Source organism: Oncorhynchus kisutch, linkage group LG30, assembly GCF_002021735.2.
Source record: "Oncorhynchus kisutch isolate 150728-3 linkage group LG30, Okis_V2, whole genome shotgun sequence".
Taxonomy (NCBI): Eukaryota; Metazoa; Chordata; class Actinopteri; order Salmoniformes; family Salmonidae; genus Oncorhynchus; species Oncorhynchus kisutch.
The window spans coordinates 37,806,121-37,831,451 of NC_034203.2; the positions used below are offsets into that span (position 1 = coordinate 37,806,121).

At 44.7% G+C, this 25,331-nt stretch overlaps 2 protein-coding genes across 3 annotated transcripts; both read right to left on the minus strand.

The window, feature by feature from the left end:
* Positions 1-2,256: 2,256 nt before the first annotated feature.
* Positions 2,257-5,953, minus strand: mterf4 (mitochondrial transcription termination factor 4). The gene is made up of 4 exons (XM_020472452.2): positions 5,846-5,953; positions 5,069-5,504; positions 4,526-4,710; positions 2,257-2,785 (listed from the first exon to the last, which is right to left on the minus strand). The coding sequence occupies exons 1-4, from the start codon at positions 5,870-5,872 to the stop codon at positions 2,399-2,401; spliced, it is 1,035 nt and encodes a 344-aa protein (XP_020328041.2). The 5' UTR covers positions 5,873-5,953; the 3' UTR covers positions 2,257-2,398.
* A 1,366-nt stretch (positions 5,954-7,319) lies between these two features.
* Positions 7,320-25,058, minus strand: pask (PAS domain containing serine/threonine kinase). Of its 2 annotated transcripts, none has more exons than XM_031810521.1 (21): positions 24,780-25,058; positions 23,674-23,891; positions 22,960-23,186; positions 22,292-22,462; positions 21,998-22,135; positions 21,648-21,782; positions 21,351-21,573; positions 20,993-21,174; positions 20,326-20,452; positions 17,550-17,642; positions 17,100-17,271; positions 16,591-16,787; positions 15,816-16,472; positions 15,483-15,643; positions 13,872-14,048; positions 13,431-13,556; positions 13,137-13,271; positions 12,802-13,001; positions 11,955-12,088; positions 8,212-8,361; positions 7,320-8,078 (listed from the first exon to the last, which is right to left on the minus strand). In XM_031810521.1, the coding sequence occupies exons 2-21, from the start codon at positions 23,876-23,878 to the stop codon at positions 7,921-7,923; spliced, it is 3,768 nt and encodes a 1,255-aa protein (XP_031666381.1). In that variant the 5' UTR covers positions 23,879-23,891; positions 24,780-25,058; the 3' UTR covers positions 7,320-7,920. The 2 variants fall into 2 exon arrangements, with proteins under 2 accessions (XP_031666381.1, XP_020328038.1); XM_020472449.2 differs by having other exon boundaries at positions 21,333-21,573.
* Between the last annotated feature and the right edge of the window lie 273 nt (positions 25,059-25,331).

Below are 25,331 nucleotides of genomic sequence, written 5' to 3' on the forward strand. Positions count from 1 at the left end.
GAAATGCAGCCATAGATCATCAGTGAATAGGATCACTCTCCCCCTCTCAACCAGACAGTTGGGACTAAACTAACAGTGTAGGTGTAAGCCATGCCAGTTCAGAGTGTTCTTATCCATTAGCCCTCCTGGTGTTGACATCATCTGATCTCATATCCGGATGGGACAGACTAATGACTAAGCCGCCATATGCTGCCTGGGGCCAGGCCAACCCTAAGAGGGAACACTATGGTGCTGGGGACACATCCTGACCGGGAACACTAGGGTGCTGGGGACAACCCTGACAGGGAACACTATGGTGCTGTGGACAACCCTGACAGGGAACACTATGGTGCTGTGGACAACCCTGACAGGGAACACTATGGTGCTGTGGACAACCCTGACAGGGAACACTATGGTGCTGTGGACAACCCTGACAGGGAACACTATGGTGCTGGGGACAACCCTGACAGGGAACACTATGGTGCTGGGGACAACCCTGACAGGGAACACTATGGTGCTGGGACCAGGCCAACCCTGACAGGGAGCACTATGGTGCTGGGACCAGGCCAACCCTGACAGGGAGCACTATGGTGCTGGGACCAGGCCAACCCTGACAGAGAACACTATGGTGCTGGGGGCAGACCAACCATGACAGAGAACACTATGGTGCTGGGGGCAGACCAACCCTGACAGGGAACACTATGGTGCTGGGGAAACATCCTGACAGGGAACACTATGGTGCTGGGGACACATCCTGACCAGGAACACTATGGTGCTGGGGACAACCCTGACAGGGAACACTATGGTGCTGTGGACAACCCTGACAGGGAACGCTATGGTGCTGGGGACAACCCTGACAGGGAACACTATGGTGCTGTGGACAACCCTGACAGGGAGCACTATGGTGCTGGGACCAGGCCAACCCTGACAGGGAGCACTATGGTGCTGGGACCAGGCCAACCCTGACAGAGAACACTATGGTGCTGGGGGAGGACCAACCATGAAAGAAAACACTATGGTGCTGGGGGCAGACCAACCCTGACAGGGAACACTATGGTGCTGGGGAAACATCCTGACAGGGAACACTATGGTGCTGGGGACACATCCTGACCAGGAACACTATGGTGCTGGGGACAACCCTGACAGGGAACACTATGGTGCTGTGGACAACCCTGACAGGGAACACTATGGTGCTGTGGACAACCCTGACAGGGAACACTATGGTGCTGTGGACAACCCTGACAGGGAACACTATGGTGCTGTGGACAACCCTGACAGGGAACACTATGGTGCTGGGGACAACCCTGACAGGGAACACTATGATGCTGGGGACAACCCTGACAGGGAACACTATGGTGCTGTGGACAACCCTGACAGGGAACACTATGGTGCTGGGGACACATCCTGACAGGGAACACTATGGTGCTGGGACCAGGCCCTGACAGGGAACACTATGGTGCTGGGGACAACCCTGACAGGGAACACTATGGTGCTGGGGACAACCCTGACAGGGAACACTATGGTGCTGGGGACAACCCTGACAGGGAACACTATGGTGCTGGGGACAACCCTGACAGAGAACACTATTGTGCTGGGGACAACCCTGACGGGGAACACTATGGTGCTGTGGACAACCCTGACAGGGAACACTATGGTGCTGTGGACAACCCTGACAGGGAACACTATGGTGCTGTGGACAACCCTGACAGGGAACACTATGGTGCTGGGGCCAACCCTGACAGGGAACACTATGGTGCTGGGGGCAGACCAACCCTGACAGGGAACACTATGGTGCTGGGGGCAGACCAACCCTGACAGGGAACACTATGGTGCTGGGGGCAGACCAACCCTGACAGGGAACACTATGGTGCTGGGGGCAGACCAACCCTGACAGGGAACACTATGGTGCTGGGGCAGACCAACCCTGACAGGGAGCACTATGGTGCTGGGGGCAGACCAACCCTGACAGAGAGCACTATGGTGCTGGGACCAGGCCAACCCTGACAGGGAGCACTATGGTGCTGGCCTCACAGTGGCCACTTCACTTTACCCTAGTGTTGCCATGGATACCTGGACAGGTAAATAAACAAATGGGCAGTCAGGTGCAGTTTTGAGAATGAGATGAAAGTTGTTGCCATCCCAACAGAACATGTTCATGGGTTTTTACAATTGTGTGTTTGTTCAATGAGCGGACAGTCATTGATGGCAGAAACCATATTACTAAATGTTCATACAACAGCTCGATAACAGTCAAAATAGTCAAGCAAAGGCCAGCAATCAAACTGGAAATACTTTATTTCATTTTTTTCAAGTGATAAATAGCTAGATCATTTTAAATAGCTAGATCATTTTAAATAGCTAGATCATTTTAAATATCCATTCTGTTTCAGATATCACTGGTGCCTCCCAGTCTTTAGCCTCATTTCTTTCTCCTCTGCCTATAGCCACTTTTCATGTCTTCCTCATCTTCGTCTTCCTCTTCATCGTCATCATCACTGTCAGCTCCCATGTCCCTCTCCTGCTCCTCATCCTCCTCTTGCCATTCTCTCGCCATCAGCATCTGAAACACCTTAAACTCCTCCTGTGTTGCCATGGCGATGTCAGCGAGGTAAGTTTCCTCGGCGACGGCTAGGATGTCTTTGAGTTTGGGGTTGACTATGAGAGTCTGGCCCTTCTTGTCTGGGGTCTGGTACAGCCCCCTGCGCTCCAGGAAGCTGTGTCTGCAGCGTACTTCCTCCAGGGTGACACGGAAAAGCTTGGACTTCACCATCTCCGCCTGCTTGACCCCCATGCGGAAGTAAGTGTACTGCCGAGAGGGATGGGGGGGGGGGGGGGGGGTGTAAGAACACAAAGAAAACTAGTGTGAAATATTCAACATAAAGGACCAACATACTTAAAAAGTCAGTTCTCATGTAGCTGGAGCTTTCATTTCTTTACTGAACCAATAGGGAATTTTGCATTGGGAATCGTATTTTACCATGGCAAAAAAATGCAGTGGTGTAAAAAGTATACCTTAATAGAAAATGACTCAAAAGTGAAAGTCACCCAATGAAATACTACTTGAGTAAAAGTCTAAAAGTATCAAAAGTAAATATAATTGCTAAAATATACTTCAGTATCAAAAGTTAAAGTATAAATAATTGTACATTTCTCACAGCGTCATTATCTTGTTTTTACATTTTATTTATGGATAGCGAGGGGCACGCTCCAACACTAAGATATAATTTACAAACAAAGCATGTGCTTAGTGAGACCGCCAAATCAGAGGCAGTAGGGATGACCAGGGATTTTCTGTTGATAAGTGTGTGAATTAGGCCATTTTGTAAACTTTCTCTCTCTGGCCCTTTGCAGTTTGGATAATGGAATGTCTGGGTGTTACAACAGAGAGAGACCTTGCAATTCTTTAACATCAAAAGGTTGGAAACAATATTTCTAACGTAAATAATGTGGGAAATGGTTGGTGGGGCTCCAAACAACAATCATGTCAAATTAGTTGTTGTTTTGTGATATCATTAAGGACGGTATAACTAAATAACAATAACTGTACAAATGTACACGAACCCAGTTATCTGATTTACATCTAAATGTTTTGGTACTTATATGATTAAATATGAAACTATTTGTGAGAAGATGAAATATGATTTAAAGCCTTCTAAAAGAGATAATTGTTTTTCCTAAGAAACTTTTGCCAAGTCATAACCAAGCGCCCACGTGAGCACAAACATTGTGGCAACATGATGGAACCATCCTCCATGGCAAGTGCATAAAAGGACTCCTAATGAAATGTACATCACACCATTACATTGCCAGGTTGCTACTGGTGTGTAAATTGGTTTAAAACTGCTAGACCAGTATACGTGCAGAGCGAGCTGAATACGTGACAAATGGTCTAAAACTACAAGACCCCTCTGAAACTCTACGAGTAAAGAAGACTAGACTAAGACACGCCCCGCCTGCAGCTCTGCATGTAAAGTAGTCTAGAACTTTGACCAAAGACACCAGGAAGATCTTATCAAATGACCATTGGAACGTCTGATGTATTCATTCTAACAAACACTTCCAGAATAAAGAAAGCCTACTACTACAACTGAGGACACTGTGACCTCTGGTGGACAACCAGAGACTTACACAACCAGAGAATTTGTCGAACTATTCGTCACGGACGGATCAAGTGGTTTCAGAGACGACAGACGGGAATCTTGGTGTAAATAAATAAATTGCAATTATTTTCGAATGAGCGGTCGTTCATGTTCAAACTATTCACATTCCCATGAGCATATTATTCAACTGTATGTAACTGTATGTACGATAGTTGAATTCCTTGGTCTCTCCTCCCGCTCTTTCTTTCCCCACCCCTTTCATTGTGTAACAAGCCGTCATATTGGGTTAGTCCACTAGGGACTTTTCATTGCATTATGTTTGTAATTATTGCATTTCTGCCTTATCTGTTTATGTAATTCTGTGTGATTATTTTGTAAATAAATAATGAAGCCAATTTGTGTATCGCTGAATCTCCATATAACTCTCAGTGAGTGTGAGCTCTGACCTGGAACTTGTACTCCAGCTGTCCCAGGTCATCCTGCACCACGGCTGGAGAGTCTCTGATGATGTCAGTGGCCTGCTGGACGGTGAAGGCACACTTCTCCCTGAGGAACCTGGCCACTGTGTTCACCCTCCTCAAAGGCAGGGTCAGGATCTGGGGGTAGTGGCTCACCACCCGCTGCAGACTTCCTGTAAAGAGACAAACAGGGGTTACAGAGCATCCATGGCAAATGGGTGGAAGATGTTATGCACATACACATCCAATGCAGTGGAGGCTGCTGAGGGGAGGTAGACTCATAATAATGGCTGGAATGGAGTCCAAAACATTGGTTTGATTCCAGCTATTGTTATGAGCCGTCCTCCCCTCAGCAGCTTCCACTAATACAATACCTTTGTGAATATTGTAGATATTCCAAAAAAACACATACATATATATTTAATAACCATCAGTTATGCAAAGTGTAATTCACTGGCTCTGACCATCAAATGATAAATTACACTGTACAACCTATGAGAATAGAATTCCAACACAGGTTGTTCCTCTCACCTTCAAGCAGCCCTAGTCTCCTCAGGTTGTCCATACGTTGCTGCAGCTGAGTGCCCTTTACGTAAAACAACTCTGGACACTTCTCCAGGACTTTCAGCACACTAGATGGGTTGAGGCCCAGGACGAACAGAGCCATGAGTGTGGAAGAGGCATGTTCACTCTGCCCCCCTCGACCCTTGTTTGCTGCCTCTAAGAGTTGATCTGCCTGCGTGTCTGTGAAGCCCATGTCAAGTACAGCCCGTATGGATAGCTCCCTGCCCGGCTGCAGTTGGAGCTGTGACAGGTCCGTATGTTGATGCAGGGTGCTAGTCTGGTTGTGGGTGGAACAGAGGAGTCTGCATGTCATGAAACCTTGTTGTCGTACATTGTCACTCCCAAGGATGGTTGTTAGGTTCAGGACTGGACAGGTTGCATTTCTCAGGGTCCATTGTAGAACCTGCAGAAAATAACATGGTAAAGTAGCAGATGTGTAGCTGGAAATGAAAAGAATGGTAGCTCGGCGGTTCACTTTGTAACATTGGGTCAGACAAGGACTATCAGGTCAAACATTCAAACCTGTGGTGTCAAAATACATTACTTGACCTAGCCAACTATCAAGCATGCTAGCTCTCAAGCTAACTTAGCTAGCTATGTAGTATAGCTGCTCAAACCCGTTATCAAACGGTGAAAGTGTTACTATGGTTAAAAATATAGACCTCCATTAATTCATCATAATTAACATTTACATTACATCAGCACAAAATTCTTAGAAATAGTCAAAAGTAGATGCCAGTTTACCAGACGTCTGGTTGCGTGAACACTCATGTTTGTCCGTCTGCAAAATATCTCCCCCTAGACTTGTGCACTAGCATAAGAGACCGTTCCGCCCACAAAAATCAACATTTGTTCTGCCTCGTCTTTTCAAGTGTCACAGTATAATAAGTGCATTTATACTTGATATTATGAAAAAGTAGTTAAAGCTAGAATCCTTAACCACGCTCAAATTCAGAGCTATAGATGCTGACCAGCCATGTCAGAAGTATAGTTTTAACCATGTTGAGGCTAAACATTGACATGGTTTAAACAAGCTTATATTTCGTGTTCTGATGGGGTATGACAGTTGAAGCTTTATAACTTTATTTTACAATTTGTATGTATACACTCCCCTATGCATTTATATGGACAGTGAAGCTAAAGCGTTTAATTCTGCTCTATACGCAGACATTTTGGATTCGAGATCAAATGTTTTGTGACAGTACAGAATGTCATGAGGGTATTTTCATTACATGTTTTACTGTTTAGGAAGGAAAGCATTTATGCATCTAGTCCCCCCCATTAGAAGGTAACAAGTATTTGGACAAATTCACTTTGTGTATTACATTTAGTTTTTGGTCCCAGATTCCGAACACAAAAATAGTTTTTTGGATGCATTTGCAGTTTGTCTTGGTGGTGTTTCAGATTATGTTGCACCCAATAGTAATGAATTGTAAGTAATGTAGTCATTTTGGAGTCACTTATTTTGAAGAGTTTCTTAATACCATTACATTAAATGTGGATGCTACCACGACTCCAGAAAATCATGAACGAGTGAGAAAGTTAGACAAATATTGTACCCCCAAAAAGGATAACCTCCCCTGTAAATGGTGAGAAGTTAGCATGTTTTGGGGGCATGCTCTTCAGGCATCGAACAGCATCACAATTCATTCATGTTCATCCTTGAGTCGACATTAGTTGAACAAGTGTTCAGAAAAACCAATTCACAATAAAAAAAAAAAACGGGCACAACAATCCAAAACAAACTACAAATGCATCCACCAAGTCGAGTCACAAGCGTGATGTAGTCATTGAGTGCTAGGAATACAGGACCAAATAATACCATTTTAACAAAATATTAAGTGAATTTGTGTAAATACTTGTCACCTTCAAAATGGAGGTACTCATACATAAAGTACAAGACCCCCCACCAAAAAAAGGCATTTACAGTTACCTCAAAACATTCACATATCAAAAATGCTGCAATAGAGACATTAGTTTTAGCTTCACGGTCCAAATAAATATAGGGGCGGTGTATATGACGACCCCAGCCACCACCACAAAAAAAATAAAAATAGTAAACGAGGATTCTAGCTTAAATATTTGTATATTTTATTTGCAATGTTGAAACGGGAAACAGTCAAACTGATAAAAGCATGTGAATTAAATATTCAACTACTATGAAAGACTTACAATTTTGCACTAACAACAAGCATAAATAAGCAGTTAACACCACTAGTTCTTTAACATAATTGTTTAATATAAATCAGACAACAGATAAAAGCAAAGTGAATCATCTGGCTCGTTGGCGAGTAGTGGCACCTGAATCAGTCAACCCTCTGCTCGAGGCATCAGTGCATTTTATATTTTGAAGTGAAACTAGTCTTCAGTTTATGACCCATTATAAGGCTTTGGCAGCTACGCTACATTCATTACCCAATATACCACAGTCCCTCTAATAAATACACTACAGCAAATAAAGGCACCCGTAGGTGTTGTACAGCAAAATAATGAGCTGAACATACCTCTTTGGTTGTATTCATATACATAACTTTAAGGATACATCTCCCCCCCAATCCACATTCTAAAAATTATATATGTATTTATTCTGGTAGTAAAAGCACACTTGCTATTTAGAGTCTCTTCAGTCAGTCCAGGTCCTGATATACGATGACGGGACCTGGGGTGCATCTCGAGTCTAAAATGGTTCTCCCACCCCTTGTCTCCTTCCCATAGGATAGAGAACGTGGACAGGTTTACAGATCAGTGCAGTGTATATGAAGGGAAGGAGCTCCAGGAGAGAGGAAGTCAGAAGATTAAAATGCACCACTGAAGTTAACTCATTCATCAGAGAGGTACTTCATGAGCTCAGTTGTCATGGCGGCCATGGACCTCTCATCGTCATCATCAGAAGGAAGTGAAGAATCATCTCTAGTGTCCGGGTACAAGCCCTGGCCTAGAAAGTCTCCAGGAACAGACTCGTGGTACTGTGGGGGAGCTGTGAAGACAAGAGGAAAGTGACTATGGGTGAAAATCAGATGTCCTAATATAGACACTGTACCCTACAGACTAAAGTGGCTGTCGTTTGCTTAGCTATTGGGTGATAAGAGGGACTCGTCGCCTCTACTGACCGTGGCTCTTGCCGTAAGGGAACACTTCCTCCCAGCTGTAGTCAGCCAGGCAGATGGGCTGGCAAATCCAGGGCTGCAGCAGGAGCTGCTCCAGGGTCATTCTCTGTTGGGGGTCAGGCTGCAGCATTCCTGACAGCATAGCATACAGGTCTGGGGGAGCACAGGAAAAGGTCAGACACCAGTCACAGCAATGTTTAGGTGCATGGTTGTGGAGAATAAAAAAAAAAAAGGGAAAAAAATAGGCTGTTGGTCAATTTTACTAATAAAAATAACTCCTGGGTAACCTGCATATTACTTCATTCCTTCCCCAGTTAAATGAAAGTTTAGTTGTCCCCATTCTAATGACGTACTTGAATAATTAGCTTACCATTGAATGGTCACGCTTCAAAAAGGCAGAGTTTTGTTGTTGCTGCATTTAACATTGAGAATCCCTCAGCTCAAGAAAATGCTAAAAACACAAAATAAAACCTCCCAATTAAGCTATTGTAGTAGCTTTACCTGGAACTACACGAGAGCTATATAAAGAGGCCAGAGCAGAGTGTAAGACCGTTAGAAAACGTATATTTAACTAATGAATGACCGTTTAATATACATGGCTGTTCTGAGGGGGGAAAAAGGGGCGTGCAACGCAATATTAGGATGTTACTGTTTTGTACATGCTGTATATCCATCTTGATCAGGATTAGCCATTTGAGGCAACGTGAATGGAATTGATGCTAGAGGATGGCAGAGAGCGAGTGCACACGGATTTAAAAGCAACCAACCGCAGGTGAAAAAAGCCAGATAGCGGTGTAAATTAGAAACAAATTAGGATGATTGCACATGCTGACAATACAGATTTAAACTAAGCAAAAAAAAATATATATATTTCAAAGAATTCATAAAAAGCCAAATAACTTCAGATCTTCATTGTAAAGGGTTTTAACACCGTTTCCCATGCTCGTTCAATGAACCATAAACAATTAATGAACATGCACCTGTGGAACGGTCGTTAAGACACTAACAGCTTACAGACGGTAGGCAATTAAGGTCACTGATATGAAAACTTAGGACACTAAAGGAGGCCTTTCTACCTACTGAAAAAACACCAAAAGAAAGATGCCCAGGGTCCCTGCTCATCTGCGTGAACATGCCGTAGGCAGGCTGCAAGGAGGCATGAGGACTGCAGATGTGGCCAGGGCAATAAATTGCAATGTCCGTACTGTGAGACATCTAAGACGGCGCTATAGGGAGACAGGACGAACAGCTGATTGTCCAGACCACGTGTAACACCTGCACAGGATCGGTACATCACACCTGCCGGACAGGTACAGGATGGCAACTGCCTGAGTAACACCAGGAACGCACAAACCCTCCAATGCTCAGACTGTCCGCAATAGACAGAGGCTGGACTGAGGGCTTGTAGGCCTGTTATGATGTCCTCAGACATCACCGGCAACAGCGTCGCCTATGGGCATAAACCCACAGTCACTGGCCCAGACAGGACTGGCTTGGTGTGCTCTTCACTGACGAGTCAATGTTTTGTCTCACTGGGGATGACGGTCGGATTCACGTTTATAGTCAAAGGAATGAGCATTACACAGAGGCCTGTATTCTGGAGCAGGATCGATTTGGAGGTGGAGGGTGCGTCATGGTCTGGGGGGGGGTTGTGTCAAAGCATCATCTTACTGTGCTTGTCATCATTGCAGGCAATCTCAACACTGTGCTTTACAGGGAAGACATCCTCCTCCCTCATGTGGTACCCTTCCTGCAGGCTCATCCTGACAATGCCACCAGCCATACTGCTCGTTCTGTGCATGATTTCCTGCAAGACAGGAATGTCAGTGTTCTGCCATGCCCGGATCGCATACCAATTGAGCACGTCTGGGACTGTTGGATCGGAGGGTGAGGGCCATTCCCGCAGAAATGTCTGGGAACTTGCAGGTGCCTTGGGGGAAGAGTGGGGTAACATCTCACAGCAAGAACTGGCAAATCGGGTGCAGTCCATGAGTAGATGCATTGCAGTACTTAATGCAGCTGGTGGCCACACCAGATACGGACTTACTTCTGACCCCCCTTTGTTCAGGGACACATAATTCCATTTTGGTTAGTGACATGTCTATGGAACTTGTTCAGTTTGTCAGTTGTTGAATCTTATGTTCATACAAATATTTACATGTTACATTTGCTAAAAATAACCACAGTTGACATTTCTTTTGCCAAGATGCAAGTTTACAATTTTACTAAGTAAGTTCATATAAGGAAAGTCCATTTAGATAAATTCATTAGGCCCTAATCTATGGAATTCACATGACTGGGAATACAGATCTGAATCTGTTGGTCAAGGATAAAAGAAAAAGTAGATGCGTGGATCAGAAAACCAGTCAGTATCTGGGGTGACCATTTGTCTCATGCAGCGCAACAATCTCCGACACAGTTTATCAAATATCATTTGTCACATGCACCAAATACAACAGGTGTAGCGCTTGCTGCAAAATGCTTACGACCCCTTAATGCTGTTCAAGAAATTTAGTTAAATATTTAAATTAATAAAAAGTAACAAGGCTATATACAGGGGTATCAAGTCAATGTGAGGGGGTACAGGTTAGTTGAGGTCATTTATTCACGTAGGTAGGGATAAAGTGACTACGCATAGATAACCAGCGAGTCAACGTAAATAGTCCAGGTGGCTATTTGATTAACTTTTCAGCAGCCTTATGGCTTGGGGGTAGAAGTTGTTAAGGAGCCTTTGTCCTAGACTTGGCGTTCCAGTACCGCTTGTCATGCGTTAGCAGAGAGAACAGTGTATGACTGAGGTGACTGGATTCTGATTTTTTGGGGGGCCTTCCTCTGAAGTGTAGAGGTCCTAGATGGCAGGAAGTTTGGCCCCAGTGAAGTACTGGGCCGTACACACTACCCTCTGTAGTGCCTTAAGGTCAGATGCTGAGCATTTGGCATACCAGGCGGTGATGCAAACGGTCAGGATGCTCTTACATTGCAGCCAAAGAACTGACGATCTGAGGACCCATGCCAAATCTTCAGTCTCCAGAGAAGGAAAATGTGTTGTGACCTCTTCACGACTGTCTTTGGACCATGATAGTTTGTTGGTGACGTGGACACGCTCCACTACAGCCCAGTCGATGTGAATGGGGGCGTGTTCGGCCTTCCTTTATCTCTAGTCCACGACTAGCTCCTTTGTCTTGTACGCGTTGAGGCCCGTGGAATGTTATCCCACTACTCAATGGTTGTCGCAGGATATTGTAGGAACTGAAACATGCTGTCGTACAGGCGAACCAGAGCATCCTAAACATGCTCAATGGGTGACATGTCTGGTGAGTATGCAGGCCATGGAAGAACAGAGACATTTTCAGCTTCCAGGAATTGTGCAGATCCTTGCGACATACATAGCATGATAAAACACGAGGTGATGGTAGCGATTAAATTGCACAAGAATGGGCCTCAGGATCTCGTCACTAAAATTGCAATCAATAAAATTGTGTTCGTTGTCCGTAACCTATGCCTGCCAATTTTTTGTGAATATGGACCGTTTCTGGGATATTTCAACTCAAGAAATAAACACTTTACATGTTCCATTTATATATTTGTTGAGTATAATTTAACAGTTCCATTACATGTCATGCTGTTCATAGAAACAAGTTAGGTTTCTAGCAGTTATTTATCCCAGGAAACAGGAGTTGGCAGGAAATCTTAATCTTGGTAACCCGGTACCCATTATTACACCGGTTTCTGACTGGATTTCCTACCTGGAGAGACAGGGAAGGGGGGCTTGAGTTTGGACTGCAGGGTCTCCTCCATGTCACAGAAAGGGTTCTCACCGAACAGCAATGTGTAGAGCAGCACCCCCAGAGACCACAGCTCCAGCTCTGGACCGCCGTAGCTACGCAACACAGGGGAGGAACCAACAGTAAACAGGGAACCCACAGTAAACAACAAAGGACCACCATGTACAGGATTGCACTCATTCTGCATTTCCTAGTTTTGTAAAATCATGTTGCAAAAAGTGTTTTGTCCTAACAGTTGTGTATGCTAACCCCTCAGCTCATGTTGGACTTATGACTAGTGGCAGTGTGTGTTTATAGGGATTTTTCTGCATTTTATTATTATTTTTTTTTTTTTGGGGGGGGGGGGGGGGGGGGGGAATGGAAAAACACCTTGTATAAAATGCTTAAAACAAGATAACACATGTTGGAAAAATATAAATCTTGGGGAAATTAAGTCAGCAAAAGAAATGCTTATCCGCCAAGAATTGAAATTTCCCAAAACAATGAATTTAGCCATATTGATTGTGTTACGTTTCAGCAAAACACAGCATTAGCCATGGCAAAATGCATAGAAAATGAGCTTTAAAACATCAAAATGTCAGCACCATGGCACAATGCTGCTTTTGCAACAGCAATCCTAATAACATTCCAAAATAGTGTATAATTGCAGGAAATTGGCTTAAATTCAGACATTTCTACACCGCCAAGATGGGGGGCCCCTAAAAAGCTTATTTAAATTCAGCCACGCCCCATTGCCACGACTCCCGTCACGCCCCTGCGACGCCATCACCTACCCTTCTTGATCCAGAAACAAACCCTGTGTACTTACGGGTTGCCCTTCAGCACCTCTGGGGAGCAGTACTCCAGCGTGCCACAGAAGGTGTAGAACAGCTTCCCTGGAGCCAGCGGGACAGCAGAGCCAAAGTCTATGAGTCTTATGTGGAACTCTGTGTTAATGATGATGTTCTCATCCTTGATGTCCCGGTGGAGGATGTCTTTGTTCCTCAGATACGCCACTGCTGCCACCAACTGAAGAGGGGGGGGGGGGAAGGAGATGGTGAGACAGAAAATGGTGACATGTCACACAATACCCATCACATTTTTTCTGCCCATAGTTTCCTTTCTACACACAGGTGCAAAGAGCCCATTCTTCCTGTCCCATACCTGTCTAAAGATGTAGCTGGCCAGAGGCTCGTCCAGCTGGGGCTGTTTGTCTATGAACTCAAACAGGTCCAGACCATCCCCATGCTTTTCCATCACCATCTGGAAGTAACCCTCGTTCTCAAACACCTCCAGGACCTGCGACACAGATGAGAGAGAATAAACAGATAAATGTTAGGAAAAGAGCCTCTAAACTGTTTAGTGGGGAAGGTTTGTTATTCTGTATGGAGGAGATGTGGGTTACCACTGAGAACCACATTAAAAACATGGCGCAAACAAACTAAAAAAGGTTGTTGCCTTGACGATGTTGTGGTGTGTCAGGCGGGTGAGTATGGCGACCTCCTGGCTGACGCGGCCCAGCACGGGGTCATCCACCCAGCATTCACTGACTATCCTTCCTTTCCTGATAAACTTCACCACCACCTACAAACATAGGAGGGACAATCACACTATTTGAATACAGAAATCCATGAGTTACCTTTCCAAAAACTGTTTGGATGCAGTGAAACCTTGTGAACATGAAGATACCACATTGAGGTCATACAATTACCTGGAATTCAAAGCTATGAGTCATATAATAAATATACAATGTGTGTGTGTATATATATATATATATATATATATTTTTTTTAAACACACTCTCCTCTATAAAGACACGTTATGGTACTCGTAAGGTGTGCGAGTGGTTGTTCTTCACCTTCACTGGTAAAAATGTAACGAGTCCCCAGTCAGTCTCACCTTCTCTCCGTCAGAGCGCCTGCAAGCCTGCCACACGAAGCCGAAGGCCCCTTTCCCCACGGCGTGGAGCGGCTGGTACAGCTCTGAGAACTGCCCATCGCATGCACGGGAATGGTCCAGGTCCAAAGTGGAGAGCAGCGCCTCACCGGCACCGCCACGGCTGGCCTCCAAGATCGCCTGAGTCAAAATATACAAATAAAGTGCCTTCAGAAAGTAAACATAACCCTTGACTTTCATTATTTTGTCGTGTTACAGCCCACATTTAAAACATGACATTGTGTCACTGGCCTACTTACACACAATGCCAAAGTGGAAAAGTCTACATTTTACAACAAAAAATTGAGCTAAAATGTCAATAAGTATTCAACCCCTTTGTTATGGCAAAATAAGTTCAGGAGTAAACATTTCCTGAACAAATCACATGGACTCACTGTGTGCAATAGTGTTAATGATTTTTGAATGACTACCTCATCCCTGTACTCCACATAATTATCTGTCAGGTCCCTCAGTCAAGCAGTGAATTTCAAACAGATTCAACCAATATTTGGTTGAATCCAGGTAGGTTTTCCAATGCCTGGCAAAGGGCTCCTAATGGTATATGGGTCAAAATAAACTGAAGACATTGAATATCCCTTTGAGCATGGTGAAGTTAATTACACTTTGGATGGTGTATCAAGTCACTACAAAGATACAGGCGTCCTGCCTAACTCCGTTGCCAGAGAGGAAGGAACCGCTTAGGGATTTCAGCATGAGGCCAATGGTGACTAAAACAGTTTAATGGCAGTGGAACATTGTAGTTACTCCACAATGCTGACCTAATTGACTGAGTGAAGAGGAAGGCTGTACAGGAAGAAAACAAAATATTCAAAAACATGCATCTTGTTTGCACTTAACTAAAGTTAAATTGGGATCATCATCATGTACTAACAAAGTGGTATGTTTGGGGAAAATTCAACATCCCGAGTACCACTTCATATTTTCAAGCATGGTGGTGGCTGCATCATGTTATAGTATGCTTGTCACTGGCAAGGACTAGGGAATTTATGATAAAAGAAAACAGAGGAAAACCTTTCCAACAAACATTCCTTTCAGCAGGACAAAAAGAAAACCAAATATGGTGGAGTTTACCAAGACGACATTACATGTTCCTGAGTGGCCTAGTTAAAGTTGACTTAAAATCAGATTCAAAATCTATGGCAAGACTTGAAAATGGCTGTCTAGCAATGATCAACAACTTGACAGAGGTTGAAGAATTTAAAAGACCGTGCAAATATTGTACAATCCAGGTATGGGACTGACCCAGAAAGCGTGTAAACACTGTCAAAGGAGAGTGTAACTTAGTTGACTCAGGGCATTGAATACCATCTAATCAAGATGGCGTTTTATTTCACATCCAGTTTGACGAGAGTATTGTGTAGATAAAAATCTATCCATTTTAAGCTGACTTTGTTACAAAATGTGGAAGTAAAGCAGTGTGAAAACATTGGCAGCAGAATATTACTCTCATTACCAGACCAGGGGGAAAGCAAAAATCTGTCAACCTGTCAAAATTAACCAAATAATTACACACTTTCTCCAGATTAAGCAGGACTTTACAGACTGAATACTGACCTCTCCCAGACTGAGTGAGGATGAGTTTTGTAGTGAAGCTCTGTTGCTGTAGACGCCACTATGATGCAACATTGACTCCTGCTGTCCAGGCCTGCTCAGCCACAGACAGAACACACACCTAGCCCCATGAAGCTCAGCCCTACGGATCTCACACTGCACCTCTGGAGAAAAGAGAGAGATGCTATAATTCATCCTCGTAGTTCTAAAACCAACTTTGTAATCGAGTACCACAGAGCTGATACCACACACCATCTTTAGGAGATGCTCTAGACCTGGAAGCTCAGCTCTTCTCAAAGATAAAAGCTAAGTGAGAGCTTAGGAAGAGGTACCAACCGATTCTTGTTCCATCCCTGTGGTAAACACTTCCATCATAGCTCCCCTCTGTGATGTGCTGTGGGGTCATGGAAGACTCATTCTCCTGCTGCTTCTTAGGGGTGGAGGTGTTGGGAGGGGCATCCGAGAGCAACTGCATCTCTCCATTCATCTGTCTAGAGTCCTGGCTTTGGACGTTGTGGAGAACAGAGAACACAGCCCACTGGTCACGTTCGTCCTCCCCCGCCAGTCCTTTCAATTGACTGTTCTGGACCTCCACACAGCCGGGTCCCTCTTCCTGGTCGGACTCGACCACGTACGGCGAAGGGGTACGCAGGAGCTCGGCGGTATCAACCGAGGTATGGGAGAAGTCATCGTCACCTCCAACACTAAGCAACTCTAGAACTCCACTCAGGTTCAGGTCGGCCATGGCCCGGGTCACCAGCTCCCCATTGGTGTCCAGGTCCAGGTAGCAGCTGGCCGCCGTCGGGCTGGACCCCCCATGACACCCAGCCCACTTCTCACAGAACCCTGAGGAGGAGCGGCTACCCAGGGAGATCACCTCGAAGCTGGAGTCCTGCATGGCTGACAGGTCACACAGCTGCTGGGGGCCTTTGGCATGGTATGGGGTAGGGCGGCAGGGCCGTGCTCGGCTGCACTCATCCATGGTTGGAGTGCCTTAAGTAATACAAATAACACATTTCTACATTAAAGTCCATTCGCAGAGGAAAATTAGAAGTGAATTTGGACAAAGTCTTAAAAAAATGTAAATCACAATTTGTTAGCTAATTCACACCTGGTCCCACTCCACTGAGGGGCTGCCCTCCTGGGCTACAGGTTGGAGGGTGAGTGAGTGACAGGCAGAGTACCTCGCCTCTCTCCACCAGGGCAAAGGACTGTAGCAGGTCGTGGGTGTCGTCGCCACTGTCACACTGGCTGGGACACAGGGCTACCTGTGCAGCTTCTTTCATCAGTTCTGCAGTGTCATCAACCCTGTGGAGAGAAACCTAGTTAGGCACCTAGAGCCTACAGAAAAACTGAGTGGTTGATATGGGACGGGGCCGAACAATCATTAAACACTTCATATACATTCACAACATTTTTATTAGGTTAGCAACTTGGCCTACCTCAGGGCCTCTCATCTGCTCACTTTGATCATTGCCTTTAAGTTTGTGTCTGATTCATTCAAGTGGGAAGTCAGGTGTCATAAGGTGGAAATTAAAACCAATATGAAAACCAAAGGGGATAGGACACCCCCACACTACATGTTCATTTCAGGACTGAACTTGTCCATAGGTGACGTACCTGATCGTGGGTGTGGAGGTAACCTCCGGAGGCTCCAGGGTGGAGGGAGTGCTGCCCTGCTGCTCCAGTCGGATACTGGAGCCAGTGAAGATCCTGCCCTTCCCAGTGGAGAGGTTTCTCCCCTGTTCTGCCTTTTGCACCACGGCCATGTCACCAGCCAGAGAGCTGGGGTCTAGACAGCCAGAAACATTTTATTTTATTTTTCCTCCCCCAAAGCTATTTACTCAGGATTGTTATTCCCTTTTGACTGCATTACTTGGATTCTGGGAAAATACTCCATGATTTGAGATGACAAACCCAGTGAACATGAAGAATCAACAAAGCAATGAAAACCAGGAAGATCACATTTAAATTATGCATGGAGGCAGAACACACTGACAATGTAGAAATGTATTTCATGAGTAACACTTGAGAAATGCACGTCAGTGATGAGTGAGAGCCAAACTTTACCCTGTTGAAGTTGGCCTCCCATTGGGAATGTGGGAATGGGATGGGTGACTGTGCTAGCAGCAGGGACAGGATGACCAGAGTATACACACGGGTCTGGAAGGGGAACAGAGTTAAATGCTTCGTTTACTGGAGATGAAGGAAAAACAAGGAATCTGACAAACACCCATAGCAGGCGGTCATCCAATAGAGTCGTTTCATGGAGTGGAAAGCACCAGTTGGATTAGAGAATTTTTCCTGCCCTGGTGCTAAACCAATAGAGCAGCGTTTTTCAACTCTTCCCCAGCAACAGTGGTTCCCAAACGTTATAGTCCCATACCCCTTCAAACATTCAACCTCCAGCGCTCTCAAATGTTTTTGCCATCATTGTAAGCCTGCCACAGTATATGATACATTTATTAAACCTAAGAATGAGTGTGACTTTGTCACAACCCAGCTCGTGGGAAGTGACTGATCTCTTAAAGGACTAGGGCACTAATAAATAATTTTGCCATCTTAAATAACACTTTAAAATGTTGAAATTTGTGAATAACTCACAGGTTAATTAGACCCGTGTGCTTAAAATGATGCACACAACTCTGCAATGTTGGGTTGTTTTGGAGAGAGTCTTATCTTAAATAATTTCCCACACAGTCTGTGCCTGTATTTAGTTTTCATGCTAGTGAGGGCTGAGAATCCACTCTCACATAGGTATGTGGTTACAAAGGGCATCAGTGTCTTAACAGCGTGATTTGCCAAGGCAGGAAACTGAGCGCAACCCAATCCAGAAATCTGGTAGTGGCTGCTGATTACATTTTCACAGAACCGCTTGTTGCAATTTTGAGGAGGCTCTTGTTCAGATATCAGTAACAAAGTTAACCATTTCACTGTAGTGTCCAAAATGTCTTTCAAGCCGTTAGGCATTCCCTTGGCAGCAAGAGCCTCTCGGTGGATGCTGCAGTGGACCCAAGTGGGGTCGGGAGCAACTTATTGCACGCACGTTACCACTCCACTATGTCTCCCGGTCACAACTTTTGAGTCATCAGTAAAGATACCAACACATCGACCACCAACATCCATTTGATGTCATAAAGCTGTCCAGTACTTAAATACCCTTTCCTGTTGTCCTGGTTACCAGAAGAGGATGTCTTCCTGAACTCATCCCCCATAAACCTAAGACATTCCAGGCCCGCCACGCCTGTTGACTCATCCAGCTGTAACACAATTCACTAGCTTGTATGCAAAGCAGTAGTTGTTTCAAAACATTGTCCTGCCATGTCACGGATGCATCGTGAACCAGTATGATGAAGGCATTGCCAGAATAGTTCAGCCTTTCCCTTTCTTAAATGGTATCTGTGGCTTTTATACATGTCTTAGTCAAGTTGTCTTAATTCTCACAACCCCCCCCAAAAAAACTGGCTTATTTTTCAAATTGACATATTTTGTTTCTAAATCTAAGCGCAAGAGTGATGGTTTCAGCGAGTTGTGAGATTGTGTTTATGTGCAGAAGTACAAAAGTACTCTGTGGCTGAGGAAAGGCACTACTCCCAATATAAGTGAATGCCAAGTCAATGTAGTTCTTATATTTGCTCCTCGTCGATGGTCCAATGTCCCTTTCTGTTGTTCGGTGCTTTGCCGGGTAAGGGGCCAGTAGCTCTTCAGCTGCATCAGATTCACAACTGTCAGCGTCCATGCTAGCTGGGCTATTAACAAATGTAGAATTACTGATGCTAACATTGGATGTGCTCGTGGAAGCAGAGCAACTTGTCGTCGACAGGTGCGATACTTCTGGTAGGTGCAGTACTCTATAGACCTGTCCTTACTTTAACCATTTATCTATTTGAGCAAAGAGAATGAGCAGCAACAACCGTCACCGCCATAAGGACCGTTAGTAGAATTCTCGCGAGAGGGTAACGGTTAATGTGATTGGATGTTAATTACTTGGCTACTTGTATTTGACATTGTTATTATTTTGCTGAATAGATGGTTGAATTTTTATTTTTGGCAGTGAAGTGAGGCTACTCAGGTGAGAACCTCACCCAAATATATATAGCCCCGTTGGAAACTATAAAATGGACTGTTTCAAAATGTGATACCATTTTTAAACGCAAATCACATTTTTATTTGGCGTACCCCCCCCCCCCCCCCCCCCCCCCCCCGACAGCATTGTGCGTACCCCAGTTTGGGAATACCTGGTCTACAAGGACCAGAGCCTGCTGGCTTTCTGTTCTACCTGATAACTGGACACACCTGGTGTCCCAGGGCTAAAATCAGTCTGATTATGCAGTGAAAATGTTGGAACTGGTTTTGAGGTCCAGAGGCCTCGTGTCCCCGTCACTACAGTGTTCAGCTCGACAACAGGGAGTGTTCCTCACACCTGGTTCTGGGGACATTTGTGCTAGACCAGCACTTAGACATACTATCCTAATTTGAGCACTATAACGGCACAGCAGGAAATGCAAATAGTTTGAATGTTTAAAAAAAAATTTTTTTTAAATATTTTTTTTAAATCCACGTAATTGTCAGACTTAATGTATCAACCCCTACAAAAAGTGTATATTAATTATAAGTGGATATAATTCACATTTCCTGTTGCTGCAGGATCATTTTCCTGTGGTCAAGTTAAGATAGCACATCTGTACAAAATTGGGATAATCAAAGTCTTTCATCAATAGTTGACTTGCTGAATCAGTTAGTGCTAGGATGAACAAAAGCGTGCATACACTACAACAGCCATCAACAACTGGTGGAGAAGAACACTGCCCTACGATGGAGAGAATCTGAACTACAGATGAGTCACCTGTGTTGGAGGGGTGTGATGAGTCAGTATGTAGAAGCACACTTTCTGGTTGTTGGGGTGGGTTAATGGCACCGTTCTCCAAGCCACAGAACCAATCATAGAAAGCAGGAATCAGGAACGTGACATCCTGTAGGACACAAGACAAAGACAGTTACAATTCACGTCAATGAGGAAAACCTGGAATTGGAACGTGGTTTACTTTCTGAATTGACCCCCAACCCTGGAGCAGAAACTAGAGCGACATTACAGAACCCTCTACAGCTGGTTGAATCTAGGACCATAAAATGAGTCTAGTTTGCATCAGCCAATAACAATGAAGGCCACAGAGCTCATAATTATGATACTGATGAATATTGGGTATATTAGAAAAGCTTTGGCTGATTGGCTAAAAGCCAATGGTATATCAGACTGTATACCACAGGTTTGGCAAAGTATTTTTACTGTTTCAATTACATTTGTAACCAATAAGGCACCTCTGAGGTTATGCATTATGCATAAGAACAGCCCTTAGCCATGGTATATTCACAGCCCCTCAGGCCTTACTTCTTAAGGGGGGGGGGGTTCTGTACAGCACTGACATTTGCTGATGTAAAAAAAAATGTTTTTGTAAAAAGGCTTTCTAAATACATTGCATTAAACCAGTGTATGAGAAGAGTTAGTTTAATACCTTCCCCTGTAGTTCCGCATTCCCAAAGCCCAGGAGACTGAGGGACAGGTGGTTGTGGATGCTGTTGATAGAGCCATCAGGGTGGAGGGTGAGGAGACCGCTGAGAGGGGCGAACACCCACACTGTCCCAGAATAGACCAGCCCCGAACCAGGGGAGAGGAGGCTGCTGTTCTCTTTAACTCCTGACAGATGGCAAGGCATACAGACAAGATCTTTAGATGTCAAATACTGATTCTTTGTGTGCAAGAAATCTCTTGCGCACAAACTACCTAAGTTATATACAAACAATTCTATAGTAACATTTCTCAGAGAATTGAGAATGAGAAGAGCACTGTTCTACCAGAACACAGTTCCTTTCCATTTTCACAATTTTCTGGCTGTGGTGCTCTGCAGACTGGGGAGGAGACAGGGGAACCCTGCTGGTCCTCAGGTCCACCAGGGGTGTTTTGGGGTTCTGGGCAGCCCAACCCATCCTTCAGCTGCTGGGGTTTACCACACACCACTGCCCCCTGGAGTTTAATACAGAGGAGGAGGGAGGTGCCCCCCCTGCATCGACTGGACACCCTCTGGACCCTCAGCATCTGAGGGAAGGGAGATGTTACCTCAGGGTTAAACCAGTGCTCTCTATGGGGCAGGTGTGTGTGTGTGGACTGACCTTGGGCAGAGCGTGGCTGTGGAGGGGGATCTGTAGAGAGGGGATCATCTCTCTGATAGGCATCCCTGTCAGCTCCTCAGTCTGCCTGTAACCATGCAGATGGGCAAAGACCAGGTCACAGCTCAGGATGCTCCCCTAGAAGTAAACGCAATCGCTCATCGAGTTAGGCTACAGAGGCCTTGTGGTTGTATTTATAGGCACCATACTGTACCACAGACAGGGACTACCTGGACTTTTATGTTGCAGAACATGTGCTGTGTGCCCTTACAGAATATGACCTAGAAATGACTTGAGTTTCTCAGGATGTCAGCTGCCACTCTGAACCACATCTTGGAATCTGTGTAACTTACATCTTGTGAGAAGGAGACATGGGCTGAGATTCTCTCCACACGCTCCATCATGACCAGACAATGCTGTCCTTCCTGTGACTGTCTCTGGGTCCATACAGACACTGGGACCTCAGTACCACACTGGCTCACTGCATCCAACTTTACAGAGAAGAAAACAGGAGTCATCTCAATGCCGTGATCTAAGGATGTGAGATTGTCTGTACTCTTAAGCAAGACAGAATAATAATTTGACAAGCAACAGAGGGCTGTGCAGAAGGAAAACAATTGAGCCTTTATTTGCAAAATCATTCTTACCACTTTCCCAGACACCACTGCTACATTTCCATCTGTCTGAAGACACCCCTCACTTAAAGCTTCTTCCAGGACCTGATTAGTCTTCTTCAGGAAGCAGGCCAGCTTTTGTCCAATCAGATCATTGCTGGTGCACTCAAACAGTGTGCATGCCTTCACATTTGCAGCCAATATCTATAAAAAAATCAAATAATAATAATAATTGTCTCGTGTGCAAATGATATATCTTTAGCCATAAAACAGACATAACTTGTAAAAAAAATCAAATTTAAAAAAGCAGCTTCTTAGCAAAGAGAAATTTCTCAAGCAAGGCTAGGACAGTCAGAGTGGTCTGAGTGGGGAGGGGAAAACTGAAGACTGGCTGTGATTGGCAGAGGGGTTTAGAGCTCTTGTTTGAACTAAATTTAACCACCTGGTGATGTCACCAGGAAGGCCAAAACACCATCCCACCAAAACCAGCTGAAATGTCAGGCAGTCTATTCAAACATTTCTTACACTACAATGGCATTATCATTTTCACAGTATGAAAATGTATATACAATACAGGAACACATTTGACTGCCCTAAGCCTTTAAGTTTCAAGTTTATACCTTTAAACTGATTTCAAAGTGATTTGCATTGTAAGAGAGCATTTGATATATAGCCCAATTGCAGTCATATCGTGACCCTACCTTTGTGCTCTTGCAGTCTACAGTGAGGACTGCCTTGTTGGGGTTGTGGACCACTGGAGGTCCTGAGAGCGCAAAGCTTCCTGCACAGGTCAGCAGGCTGAGCAGGGTTCTGTCTGACTCTGACACAGTGGACAGCGAGTCTGACTGGCTGTGTGATCCTGAGCCATGCCGGCTGGGGATCTGAATGTCTCTCATAGCCACAGAGCTACAGGAGTTCTGACAATCACCTAGAGAAATGAAAGGGTTACGATGTACAGTATAGGGTCTAGTGATGACAAACTAAAACAAACGGGTTGACATGAACTAGTAATGATAGTGTATAAGCCTGTTCCCACTGCGTTGTGATGCCACAGCCTCTCAATTGTGTTCTGGCTAGAGACTACCATCTCAGCTGTAGGTAAACCTAAGCACTGCCAGACACATCACAGCCATTGTGTTTGACAGGCCCATGTTAACTCCTATTCCACAAGTACGAGCTAGAGGGAAACACCTGAGGGCGTATTCATTAGACAGATTCCGTTGCAAAAAGTTCTACAAACAGAAAACGTTTAGCAATGAAATCAAGCTTATTTGGCAAATTCAGGTAGGTCCTTCCCAGTTTAGTTCAGAGTTAACGGTTTCTGTTGCAAAACGTTTTTCAACAGACCAACGGAATCTGACTAATGAATACACCCATGTAGAGGAGGAAGTTGCAGGAAGCATCCAGACACACACCTGCTACGGATCCAGGAAACCGCCAGCGTTCTAGAGCCTGGCCCTTGTACAGTGGCCTCCCGACACATGGATAGGACTTGTTTAGGACAAATGAGTCATCCTCCAGGAGGTCCGAGGAGTCATCCTTGACAACAGAAACGGTGTCCCCTTTAGCACGAGGGTTGCCTTGATTCTCTGTCCAACGGGACTCAGTCCACAGCGACATTGTGGGCTTTGGTCTATGGAAAGGATGTACGTTATTCAGCTGTAACAGATGGGGTTTCTGGTACAGTAAACCTTTGTTGTCCCCACCCTAGCTCTGGTCCAGGGCGTCGTACGCGCTCACTACTCCGCTGTTCTAGTGACTGGCTTCACTAGCTCTGATTTATTCATTTTTAACCAGACAAGTCATTTAAGAACACATTCTTATTTACAATGACGGCCTACCGGGGAACAGTGTTAACCGCCTTGTTCAGGGGCAGAAATAACGATTTTTACCTTGTCAGCTCGGGGATTCAATCTCGCAACCTTTCGGTTACTGACCCAACACTAACCACCAGGCTATCTTAACATGCATCGCGTAGTGAACATTTCGTATTACTCGATTTCGTATTTTGGAGGAACGTCGAATGACACCCGGCGCATTCTGAGAAATGTCTGTCAGCACTCGAGCAACAGCTTTATTCTGGTAAGTAACACCAGTCACGCCCTGGACCGGAGGTCGCTATTCCCATTCTACACAGGTAGCTAGCAAGCTAACCGATGGCTAACGTTAACTACTAACACCTAGTTAGGGTAGCTAGCGGGGTTTTCCCCCTTCACCTTTATTTAACCAGATAGGCCAGTTGAGAACAAGTTCTCATTTACAACTGCGACCTGGCCAAGATAAAGCATAGCAGTGCGACAGAAACAGAGTTACACATGGAGTAAACAAACGTACAGTCAATAACACAATAGAAAAGTCTATATACAGCGTGTGCAAATTAGGTAATATAAAGGGAGGCAGGCAATATAGGCCATAGAGGCGAAATAATTACAATTTAGAAATTAATGATAGATGTGTTGCAAGCGTATGAATTACCTTCACACCAAATTAGACAATTCACTTTTACCTGGCCAAAACTCACCTTTTTATCTGTAAACCTGAAATGGGCGTATTAGCAAACTAGCTCGCTAACAGCTGTGTTGACTTTTCCTTGCTGTATTGAAGTTGGTTGCTAAGGAAGAGTTTAAACAAAAACCCGCCGACTCCTAAAGTTACTCGCCACTGTATCGAGTTTAGTGACGACTTCGTGAGTAGTTGAATGCTAAATATTATCTTGGAAAGATACACAATTTTGTGTTGTTATTTTTTTTAGATAGTCTAGAAAAGTTTGTAAAGCGCGGGTTTTCAATCACTCGAGGTATGAACAGCCAATCAGAGAACTATTATTCAAAGTCGTTCAGGGCAATTATCCAATAAGTGATGCTTATGGGAGGAGTCGATGGGAAGGCTATTTTTTCTTCTTCTCCGTGTGAATTTCCGGCAGACTAGACGCTGTGTTGCATATTGCTGCCTTTCTCAGGTCGGAGTGCGAATTGCACATTTTGGTCAACAAAAATGGAAAAGGGGAATGGGAAAATCCTAAATTGCACCATCATCTAAGCCTGCACTTATACACTATCCTCAAAAACCCACC

What these genes read in the sequence shown, in the direction of transcription:
- mterf4 (XM_020472452.2), bottom strand. Translation starts at nt 5,872, where the DNA reads ATGAGTGTTCACGCAACCAGACGTCTG. An exon ending in TTCACGCAACCAGACGTCTG is followed by an intron (nt 5,505 to 5,845) that starts GTAAACTGGCAT and finishes TATTTTCTGCAG; the next exon opens with GTTCTACAATGGACCCTGAG. An exon ending in AGCTGGAGTACAAGTTCCAG is followed by an intron (nt 2,786 to 4,525) that starts GTCAGAGCTCAC and finishes CCCTCTCGGCAG; the next exon opens with TACACTTACTTCCGCATGGG.
- pask (XM_020472449.2), bottom strand. Translation starts at nt 23,878, where the DNA reads ATGTCGCTGTGGACTGAGTCCCGTTGGACAGAGAATCAAGGCAACCCT. An exon ending in GGGAGGCCAACTTCAACAGG is followed by an intron (nt 17,272 to 17,549) that starts GTAAAGTTTGGC and finishes CTGGCTGTCTAG; the next exon opens with ACCCCAGCTCTCTGGCTGGT. An exon ending in CACACCACAACATCGTCAAG is followed by an intron (nt 13,272 to 13,430) that starts GCAACAACCTTT and finishes TCTGTGTCGCAG; the next exon opens with GTCCTGGAGGTGTTTGAGAA.